The 11509-nt window shown below is 38.2% G+C and overlaps 1 protein-coding gene across 1 annotated transcript; it reads right to left on the bottom strand.

Annotated features, from left to right (window-relative positions):
* Positions 1 to 5251: 5251 nt before the first annotated feature.
* LOC128244319 (uncharacterized) lies at positions 5252 to 8197 on the bottom strand. Its single transcript, XM_052962333.1, has 2 exons — positions 7294 to 8197; positions 5252 to 6231 (listed from the first exon to the last, which is right to left on the bottom strand). The coding sequence occupies exons 1-2, from the start codon at positions 8195 to 8197 to the stop codon at positions 5405 to 5407; spliced, it is 1731 nt and encodes a 576-aa protein (XP_052818293.1). The 3' UTR covers positions 5252 to 5404.
* Positions 8198 to 11509: the final 3312 nt, after the last annotated feature.

An 11509-nucleotide genomic window follows, 5' to 3' on the forward strand; every position in this document is an offset into this window, starting at 1 on the left:
CATAGGAGACACTTCAATGCTCTTGTTTCTAATGAATAATACCCCCTGACCACGATTAAGCAGTAAAAAAACACTATTTTTAAAAGTGTTTCGAGTTTGTCGCAAGGGCGCCGCCATCTTGAATTGCAAAAATTATAGATGAAATTTTATGCACGAAAAAGGTCTAACTACACTAATTGTTATGCCGAGTTAAACAACCAACTTCTTCATGTATACCGCTTTAATACAGTCTCGGACACTCGAATTCTTTGTTTGTCTCAAAAGCAATGTAATGGTTGCTGGACAAAGTGCGAAAGATTTGGCAAGGATGGAAGGATTAGTTGCCTTATTTATTTCTAAGCAATGTAATTGTTGCTGAGCAAATGTGAGGGATAGAGCCAGGACGGAGAGAATGGTCGCCTTGTGCGTTACCAATGTAATGTAATGCTTGCTGGACAAATACGAGGGATAGAGCCTGGGCGGAGAGGTAAGCCGCCTTGTTTGTTTTCAAAGCAATGTACTGGTTGCTGGAAATGCGAGGGATATATGACAAGGACGGAGATGAGTCGCATTGTATGCCAGTTTATGGTTGTTGGGAAAATCAGACAGATAGAGCCAGGAGGGAAAGAATGGTCGCCTTGTGTGTGTCCAATGTAAGGTCATGTTTGCCAGGCAAATACGAGGGATAGAGCCAGGGCGGAGAGATGCCGTGTTGCCACTTCTACAACAACAGCTACTACTATTCCTTCTACTCACTATCATATAACTACTACTGATGCTGCTAATCTCGCGTTAATCAACTATATGTTGCTGTGAATGAAGGAACTAAGCTTTTTGAATCAATGCAAAGACCCTTCATTTATCTATTTATAATGAGCGCAAAGTACAATGAACCCTTAAAGTGACTGTACACCAGATTCGCACCAAAAAAAGTTTTTGTTCTGTAACGAATCTCAGGACAATTATCTAATGGAATATGTTACGCTGTGATATCATAATTGTAAAAAAAAGTACCAAAATGTAAAAAAAAATTGTGTCGGAGACCGGGTTCAAACCCGTGTCGCCAAAATTTCAGTCCAGCGTCGTATCCACTGAGCAACGACGTCTAACTCTGTTAATTACATAATTAAGCTATACACGTACCTCGGTAATATCACGTGATAACACCGACTAGCCAATCACGCATAAGAAATGAATTCTACCTGGTAGACATACCCAGTAATCTTTTTAAATGAAAAATACGAAATAACTGCTCAACTTAAATAAATTGTAAACTATGTGGTACTTCAGTCAGTAAGTTTCAATGCATTGTACACATCGATGCCATGTTTATGTCAGTTTTCGACAGTTTTCTTTTCTTTTTTTTCGATATTTTATCATACGGAGTACAGTCCCTTTAAGGAGATTTTCGACATCCACAGTTAAACGACCCCCCGGTATCATTTTATTAAATATACATGAGTCATAACATTTTGAGCCGGTAGTCGATAAGTTTGACTGGGGTTCGTGATTCTATTTGGGTCAAAATACATCCTCACACCGGCCAAATCCTAATAGCCTCTTATAGAACAATACCATAATCAAGTTGTTAAATTAAACGACTTGATTACAGTATTTTTCTACAAGAGGCTATTAGGATTTGGCCGGCGTGAGGAAAATATTTAGGTGTTGGGGAACTAAGAAATATAGTTAGTGCATTTGTGCTTGATGTTTTCAATCTTTAAACACAATTTAAGAGTGTGGTTTAGATAGTTAAATATTGTTATCAAGGAGATTGATCATAAACAATATTAAAGATGTAATGCTTAACTTAGTTAATTAATAATTATATTTTTTATAGTAAAGAAAATCATGTCAATACTTAATAAACTATTATTGATTTTTTTGTTTTATTTTTGACAAGTGTCGTAATAAACAAAATGAGATGAAGCATTTAACCTAAGAAACATGCACTATAGAAAGATTTTTCCGAAAAATGACCAACATCATTGCTCCCCTGAATTTCATGCTGGTCGTAATGGCCATTAAATGAAATGAATTAGCTGTTGATAAAAACTACATGAAGAACCAAGTCAGCCCTTTAACACTTAGCACACAACCACTGAATGGAACATAATGCATATGCTGCTAAAATACAGGTATATGCTGGAATACAGGGGTTTCCTTCTTAATCGAAAATTGGATAGGATTTCTTTGCATGAGTTGCTTTGTTTGTTACTAATGTAATGCAATGGTTACCAGGCAAATTAGAGGTATATAGCCAGGACAGAGGGATGAGTCGCCTTGTTTGTTACCAATGTAAGGTCATGGTTGCCAGGCAAATTAGAGGGATAGAGCCAGGACAGAGGGATGAGTCGCATTGTTTGTTTCCAATGGTATGCAATGGTTGCCAGGCAAATTAGAGGGATAGAGCCGGGGCGGAGGGATGAGTCGCCTTGTTTGTTTCCAATGGTATGCAATGGTTGCCAGGCAAATTAGAGGGATAGAGCCGGGGCGGAGGGATGAGTCGCCTTGTTTGTTTCCAATGTTATGCAATGGTTGCCAGGCAAATTAGATGGATAGAGCCAGGACGGAGGGATGAGTCGCCTTGTTTGTTACCAATGTAAGGTCATGGTTGCCAGGCAAATTAGAGGGATAGAGCCGGGGCGGAGGGATGAGTCGCCTTGTTTGTTACCAATGTAAGGTCATGGTTGCCAGGCAAATTAGAGGGATAGAGCCGGGGCGGAGGGATGAGTCGCCTTGTTTGTTTCCAATGTTATGCAATGGTTGCCAGGCAAATTAGATGGATAGAGCCAGGACGGAGGGATGAGTCGCCTTGTTTGTTTCCAATGTTATGCAATGGTTGCCAGGCAAATTAGATGGATAGAGCCAGGACTGAGGGATGAGTCGCCTTGCTTGTTACCAATGTAAGGTCATGGTTGCCAGGCAAATTAGAGGGATAGATTCAGGGCGGAGGGATGAGTCGCCTTGTTTGTTTCCAATGTTATGCAATGGTTGCCAGGCAAATTAGATGGATAGACCCAGGACGGAGGGATAAGTCGCCTTGCTTGTTACCAATGTAAGGTCATGGTTGCCAGGCAACTTAGAGGGATATAGTCAGGGCGGAGAGATGAGTCGCCTTGCTTGTTACCAATGTAAGGTCATGGTTGCCAGTCAAATTAGAGGGATAGAGCCAGGACGGAGAGATGAGTCGCCTTGCTTGGTACCAATGTAAGGTCATGGTTGCCAGGCAAATTAGAGGGATAGAGCCAGGACGGATTGATGAGACGCCTTGTTTGTTTCCAATGTTATGCAATGGTTGCCAGGCAAATTAGATGGATAGAGCCAGGACAGAGGGATGAGTCGCCTTGTTTGTTTCCAAAGCAATCAAATGGTTGCCAGGCAAATTAGAGGGATAGAGCCAGGACGGATTGATGAGTCGCCTTGTTTGTTTTCAAAGCAATGTTATGATTGCCAGGCAAATCAGAGAGAAAGAGCCAGGACGGAGGGATGAGTAGCCTTGTTTGTTTCCAAAGCAATGTAATTGCTGCTGGAAAAATGAGAGGGATATAGTTAGGTCGGAGAGGTACGTTTAAGAGCCTGCACAACTCAAAATCCGCAATACAATCGATTCCGTTGGCTCGAACTCCAAGGGACCGGCGAAAATACATCGAGCCTCAGAAAATTCGAGCCAAGCGGGAATCTTTTCCTGAGTATAAAGAAATGGGTCCTAAGCATCCAGATCGAGCCAACGAGTTATTCGAGCTAAATGAGTTCGAGCTAACGGGGTTCGACTGTAATTAAAATATAATGGATTTGAAGATTTCACCTAGTGTTTTTGTTTTACATTGCACCATGCATTGTCGTTGGTATGCATTCCGTGTTTTTACAATTTATTTGACAATATTAAGTAATATTCAATACGCAGTAATTAAATTTATGATTCACAGTTCCTCAATTTATGGTTCACAGTAACTCAATTTATGATTCATAAAAACTCATGGAAACTCATTTTTACAGAATACTAACAAGGACGTTTATGTTGGTAATAGTTATTTATTACCCGGTGTTTCAGTTCCCCCAAACGAGAGCAAAGCAGACGATCAGAACCACTTTGCAGATAATGCCTCAAACTTACTGATCCTTGTTTGTTAGATTATCAAGATCTTCCCGCGCCTATTGGCTGAATTCTGGCTCAACCCCGTCGTGACGCCATCACGACTTGAAATGTTTCTCAAATGCCATAAGTGACATGAGATGGAAGTGACTGCAGTTTGCAGTCAATCCAGACATAAGAAGACTTGAAGAAACAATTTGAGGTACATGAATTTCTTGTTTGAGCCTTAGCCAGTTGCGCGCAGAGACCCCTTCGAAACACGGGGTCATGTTCCCAGGGTTGAACCAGTACCCGTTTCCAAATTTCTCAATGCCGAGCGCTTGGCAAGGGAGTTTCTGATAACATGTTTTAACGTCTTCCTGTTTGACGCCGTACGGTGTGTGAACCCCCGAATTACCGCACCCAAAGAGAATACTCCACCACTTAGCTATCGGGGCGGTGAAAATAATGAGTCATTCTGCGACCCTTCTAGCTATTCTCGGAATATCCCATTGATACCTGCCACAATGAAGCTCTTATGAAATTAACCGCTGTGGAATATTTACCACTAATCTGATAGATTTAAATGATGGCCCTAACATAAATGAATTAATATTTGCGACAGGCCATTGCATTTCTTTATTGATTATTGCTTAATATGAATAATATACGTTTATTAAGATCAAATCATCGAAACACTAAGAACACAGTGTGATTATTTAACAAAAATACAGACCCCAATCAGCTATCATATATTTGCAGGATTTCTCAACCGACACTTCAAGATTTGTTTATAAACATTTTTTTATTTAAAATGTTTAAGTGAAATCTTTGGTTATTTTCAGGACATGGACAATGAAGAAATATTAAATACAATTTTAATAAAAAGGCAATATCACTTTTGCGTCTCAAGATACGTAAATACTCAAAAAATGTAAATACATTTTCTTAGATACCTTACATTTGTAGGTATAAAATCATTTTTTCACTTTTACATTTCAAATGGAAGCTGGATTTACACTTGGAAATTTCCATTGAAAACATCCTTTATAGTTACTTGAAAAAAGGTTATGATACTACTACAATATTTACACTAATTTGTTTTTCTCTTTCTTGCTAAACATAACTGCAAAATACACTTAATATTTATTCGATATATTGTACATGTCATTTAATATAAATGGTTATTCAGTTTGATAACACAAGGTTACAAAAAAAAAACAAATCAAAACCGCAAGCTGAAATTGTAAAATAAATGTTTTTACATTTACTTTTCAGTTGTTTAAAGGTTATTTAATGCATGGTAATTTCTTCCTAAAAATAACGATCACGACTAAGGAAGAAACACTGTCAGTTTGCATTAAATACCTTCAATGAGTCATTACGCGACATTCCGACAACTACTGTGTTTGTGTGGGGACAGAAGGACACAGAGTAGGAATATGTCAGTCCGTCCTTCCGTCCCAGTATTTCCTCCATCTTGCCGTCCCTCTCCGTCAGCAGCATCACGTTGTGACCGTCATATCCACACACGAGCAGCTGACCCGGACCTACCGTCACCACCGACGCGGGATGTTTGAGCTTCTTGTCACTGTACTCTCGTAGGACCTTCCCGTCTAGAGACAGCTGGAGGACGGTGTGTGCAGTGTAGTCAGACACGTACAGGGTCGGTGGTGTGGAAGCTGACACAGTCGGGTATATTGGGCGTTGGAAAGTTTGTCTTCCATCCACTGTTTGAAATGTACATAAGATATGACCATCCAATTTCATCACTTCAATACGCGGGGTAAATACGTAAGAAACGTATAGTCTATTGTTGTAGTATGCAATGCCACGACACCAAGATGATACTTTAATTTCCTTTCCACGCGACAACTGCCCTTCTTTCGTAGACAGCAGTTGTATCATGGACTTATCCGGGAGAGTGACAGCGGCCTGGTCACCAGGAAGCGCACACACGTCATAGGGCTGGACTGGCAGTTCGAGTCGGGACGTGACGGCGCGGGTGATGGCGTCCACCAGTTTGGCACAGCTGTTACCGTGGTCAGTCAGAAGGAAGAGACCGTGAGACAGCAGAGCGATGCCGGAAATAAAGCAGGTATCCTGGTCCTGTGGCGCTCTGACGTGGATGTCTGCTCCATTCTTCCATGTGACAGTAGAGAGGTCAGGAACTGGAACTGAACACAATAATGGACTAGATTATTTTTTTTCACTTTCGTCTTATAAACTTTAATGAGACAATGGTTTAAACTTTTTTTAAAAAGGTGCAGCTTCAATATTAAGTGTTTTTTTGTCAATGAGAAAATTAAGATTTAACAAACAAGACACGGACACACGGTAATAAATATAGATGATAAAGAGGTGTTTTTGGATTTAGTGTAATATACAATAAAATTCACCTAGTGAACACCAAAAGCTATATTTGACAAGTTGAGTTATAATCATTTTTATGTTCCCGTCATAAGTACGCCTGCAAACAAATTCACTGTACAATTTTTCCGTATATCTTACGAACACATTATTAACACGTCTTTTCTGTCAGTTTGATATTTTAGCCCAATTATTGTGACAAGATTTACCCCAGGGATAAATAAGCGCAAACATGCATTTGTTTTCTTTCGGAGGCGAATTTGCCTTATGTCCCAGCGTGTGTTTCTATTTTGGGGGTCTTAATTCGAATATTCGACATAAAACAATAAAAGTAACTCATTGATATATAAAAAGAAATCTGTCGAAATGTTTTGGCAAATTATTTATAACTTTTGTTTTTTTATTGAAAATATTTACTTTTCCCAATTGTCATATAAACTCGTCAAAAACATACCCTAGGCCAAATGTGCATCCCGTTGATATGTTTGCCCCGGGTGCAAATGTTGGGCATATAAGACACAGCACTAAAAATGGGCATTAACATTACTTTGAGTCAGCTGATCACCTTTTTTAGAACAGTAAAAGTAGTCATAAAGATAGTATTTCGAACAGAAAAAAAACCCATATTGATCATCAGTAATTCTGTATTAAAACGTTTTCATTTAGTTAAAGATAAACTCCTGTGTCATAATTTAAGTAATAGCTTTGGCCATTAAGATCTCAATATAAATTATTGAGATATTACTTAGAGAATTACTCAAATAATTACAACGCTATCCTTTTGAGGGTTAAGTGATACTTAAACATGTAACGTGATACTTAAACATGTAACGTGATACTTAAACATGTAAAGTGATTTTTAAACATACTATTCTTTCGAAACTCTCCCGCCACGTCAAGTGTTCCAAGGCCCATTTTCGATCCCAGTAGCCGCTCCGTGTCCGCGTCCTTAATAAACTGGTACCTCCGGGCGTTTACTCTACCAGGCATCTTCTCCATATTGTCATAAATTTCCCGTAGCTCCTTCCGGCCTCGCCTTGCCGTCACGTACCGCTGGTTCACCGAGACGTCACCGGAAGTCACTTCCGTCCTCATGGCCTCAAGTCTGGTTTTTATCAACTCGCAATCGCTCTTTAGTGCAGTCAGCGCGTTCTCATCCTCGGCCATCACCTTCTTGATGTTGTCGAGCAACTCCTTCTCGCGCCGGTCAAGGTATGTGTTTATTTCTGAACGGAACTTCGTCAGTTTATCTATCTCAATCTTAGACTGGTTTTTGACATCAACAAAAAGCTCCGTGACGTTACTAATGAGCCCGGATAAAATATATCCAGCTCGATTAATAGAAGGTTCCAGCTCTCTAAATTCATTTCCAATGACAAATTCTTTAGCCACATCAGCGATGTAGTCAACTTTACAGCTGCGATGGTCGAGAACGACACAATCACCACAGCAAAGGTATCCGTGGGTCGGGCAATAAAATTTGATCATCTCCTTCGGATGGTCTTTACAATACTCCGTGTCTGCGATAGCTGACTGCTTGGTGGACGGGTATAAAGAGGGCAGCTTATCATTAGACAGCAGAATGTGGTTCCTGGACATCTTCAATTGCTTATGGTATTCGATACAGGGAGCACAGATGTACTCTTGGCACGTCTGACAGAAGCCCTGGGCTACAGCGCGTTTACTGCCCTCCCCACACGGCTGGCAGTAGACAGTGGTGTCAGCGGAACCCTTGTCAAGGCCAGGGTCACGCTTCTTTCCGGGTACCTCCATCTATGGAAACTAATTTTATAAAACACTTGAATAAGCAACGTGTTTAATTTAACATTTAACTACGATGAAGACAAATTACCGACCCTACACAAACAATACGCTATGTCCATATGAATCTTTTTCAAACTAAACTATTCATCGAGGTTCTAATTTAGCGTTGCATTAGACTGTTTTCAGATGTGTAACTTTTATATTTTTTATCGTTGATCAAATTTTGCGTTTAAATTCGGTTATTTTCAAACAATAGAAAATAAAGATATATACGGAAAATTTACCTTACTTTAGTTGATCTTCAAAGCCAAAGAAAAATAACTTTTGTACCGCTTCAGACAGTTTTAATATTTAAGATAATATATAATGATAACGACGGGGGACTTGTAATACTGATTATAGTAATGATAAACCCGTAACCCTATGAATTTATGAAGATAACACAAGTGAAATACATTTTGTATTATCTTAGTTCTAACTCAAATTTCACATCTCCTTCACCATAAAATAATCAATGTACATGTATTTTAAAATGTGGAACAAATACTCAATTTCCACAGCTATATATAGACATAAATATGAAGTGATTTATACGCAAGAGTATTTCGTGCGCATATGAATGTAAGGGCATTCAGTTTTGGGGAGCCGATACGTTCACAATCAATTCAATTGATTGTTAAATTTGAGGCGGGCAGTAGGCAGAAGTCCTTGTTTTTTGAAGTGACCGGACAAATAAAAAATGGCTTGTTCCAAGACAAAAAAAGTTGTCAAAACGTTCAATCTGTGAGAGTGCAGCTTTAATTCAGTTAAATACATAACCTTTAGCCAGTGAGAACATGTTTCTTTTGTTTAAAAAGGCAATAAATGTTTGTTAGAGGAATTTATTTTCGCCACTTTATTATTAAGTGCCTCTAGTTTTACTTAGAAAGTGAATGTTTCGTTGACATACTATTAAAGATTAGAACACGCTTACTCTTATCCAACAAATGGGCATACGCTATTTCATTGCTCCATTTCTCATATACCGGTTGTACCCACTGGCACCGGATTTTCAAACTCAATCTTTTTTTTTTAAATCAAAAAAATCTTATCAATCTAATCTAAAAATATAATACCGAAAATGTGAAAAAAATACTGATTTTTTTTTTTTTATAAATATGCACTTTGTACTGTATATTTTACTAGTATACAAGTGGTTGTACCATCAGAAGTTTGTATACAACTCCTAAAACACGATATCATTGAGGCAAAATGGATCACATTTGATGAACAGTTAAGCATGAAACTGTATTCATAGGCCAAGAAAAATAATCTGTAATTTATCAGGCACCCACTTTAAAAATTACTTTCATGATCAATGAATATACTTTAAAAGCAAACTGGAAACACTATTCCATACTGGAGAAAAAACTAAAATGGGATATCAAGAATCGAATTCAGTGGAACCAGAGTAGCTGAACATTATTTTAGTTGGTCTTTCCACTATTTAAGTCGCTAAAAATAAGTTGTTACCTCTTAGGGTTTAGTAACATATTCAGAAAAGGTTCAGTGCTATATACTATTATCATGATTTATTATAGTTCATACAGGTCATATTCCTCAATTGGATTGATTTAGTTATATGCTGATAATGAAAACTTTAGACAACTATCAAATTTAATGGTTTGACCGTTCATCAGTAGGTATCTGTTTCGTCTCAATGAAACCTTAATACAGTAAACAGCGGGTATATAAGATAAAGAAAATTGAAACACGATCCAGCGCCATTTGCAAATTGATTATATTGATCGTGGTGAATTCCGTATATGAAGTGTAATATGACAAGTAATATGTCACAAGTATAGTTATCAAAACCCTTACTCGAGCCGTTCACGACAAAAATATTATTTAAGAGTTCGTAATGCACCTAAAAATGTTTTGCTCCACCAGGTTAGGGTCGGGGCATGGTGTGTTTGGCTGGAACTCGTATGATATTTGGCCTGAGACCACAGTTAATTTTACTATATGTATCATATGGACACTAACCTGGCTTTTCACTTTGAAACAGTCCCAATTGAAAAACAAGCAATTTGCTGCTGCAGAACAATCCATGGAACAAAATTTAATCACAAGAAAACATAGGTTTGACACATGCGTTGTCTCACAAAATTGAGTAGTAATACATGACCCTGAGGTCAAGACGGAATAAGGCTACAAACAACCAATTTACATAGTTCCACAGGCAATGATTTTTCCATTTTTTACACTGAAAACTATCAGTTTTTGAAAAACAGTGTGGAATTATGTTAAGATCTATGCAAAAAGGCCACCTGTTTTTCTCTTTCATTTAACTTTAATAAAAAAATGATACTTAAACAGAAACACTCTTTTTTCTGTATTTACATCCGGATCCTTGAGCCATTTAGACAACCTCATAATTGCGTAAAACATCTAGGCATACAGAAAGTCCAAGGACTGTGGTCTATCGTCCGATGTATAAATACCAAGTCAACGTTATCCCCAAAAGACCCTCTCCCACTGCAACAACCACTGTGCCATATTTAACAGAAACATTGACTTGTGCATGATGCTGTTCTCATTTTAGATATTTTTGACTTATCTCTATTAGCAGACACTAGCGTTGATAACTAGCTCAATGGCGAATATTATACATACAAACATCAGTTAATACTACTGAAAAAACATTACATTTTCACAACAAGTTACAAATAATACGTAAAGTGCATTTATTTGTAAGGCCATACCAAATCACTTTTTCGGTAAGCTTTATTCTAACATCTGAAGATCTTTGAAACGATGAGTCTTTAAATTGAATAACAAGAACCAAACCTCAGCTTTAGTTCACATGGTCTAATCCGGATAGACACCTCGTGGACGTATCTACGACAAAAATACCTTCGCTACGCTCGGGTATATATATCATAGATACGTCCACTTGTTGTCTATCTTATACATATTTAGGTGACATTTTTTATATTTCTGTTTTGCGAGAAACACGTAGGTGAACGATGCAAAACAATTAGGTCGAAGCTACACGGATTTCCTGGTCATGTTGTATCACCCCATACATGGCAGTTGTTCTTCGTTGTCGTCACTTTCTGTTCAAGTGCCGCGCTTCCGATGGTGTTCCCCCGCCTTGTGGTTTTCGGTTATAACATCACCAGTCAGCGTCAGCCGTAGTTGTGGCCCACATATAAAAATAAATATTATAAATGACATTCAGTCGTCTCTGAATTGAATGAGAAAGATTTGATACAATATGAATAATTCTGGATTTTTTGGTTTAAAAGATTTAAAATTCAGAATGTTGGCATTATTATT

Source organism: Mya arenaria, chromosome 8 (assembly GCF_026914265.1).
Source record: "Mya arenaria isolate MELC-2E11 chromosome 8, ASM2691426v1".
In the NCBI taxonomy this organism is placed as follows: domain Eukaryota; kingdom Metazoa; phylum Mollusca; class Bivalvia; order Myida; family Myidae; genus Mya; species Mya arenaria.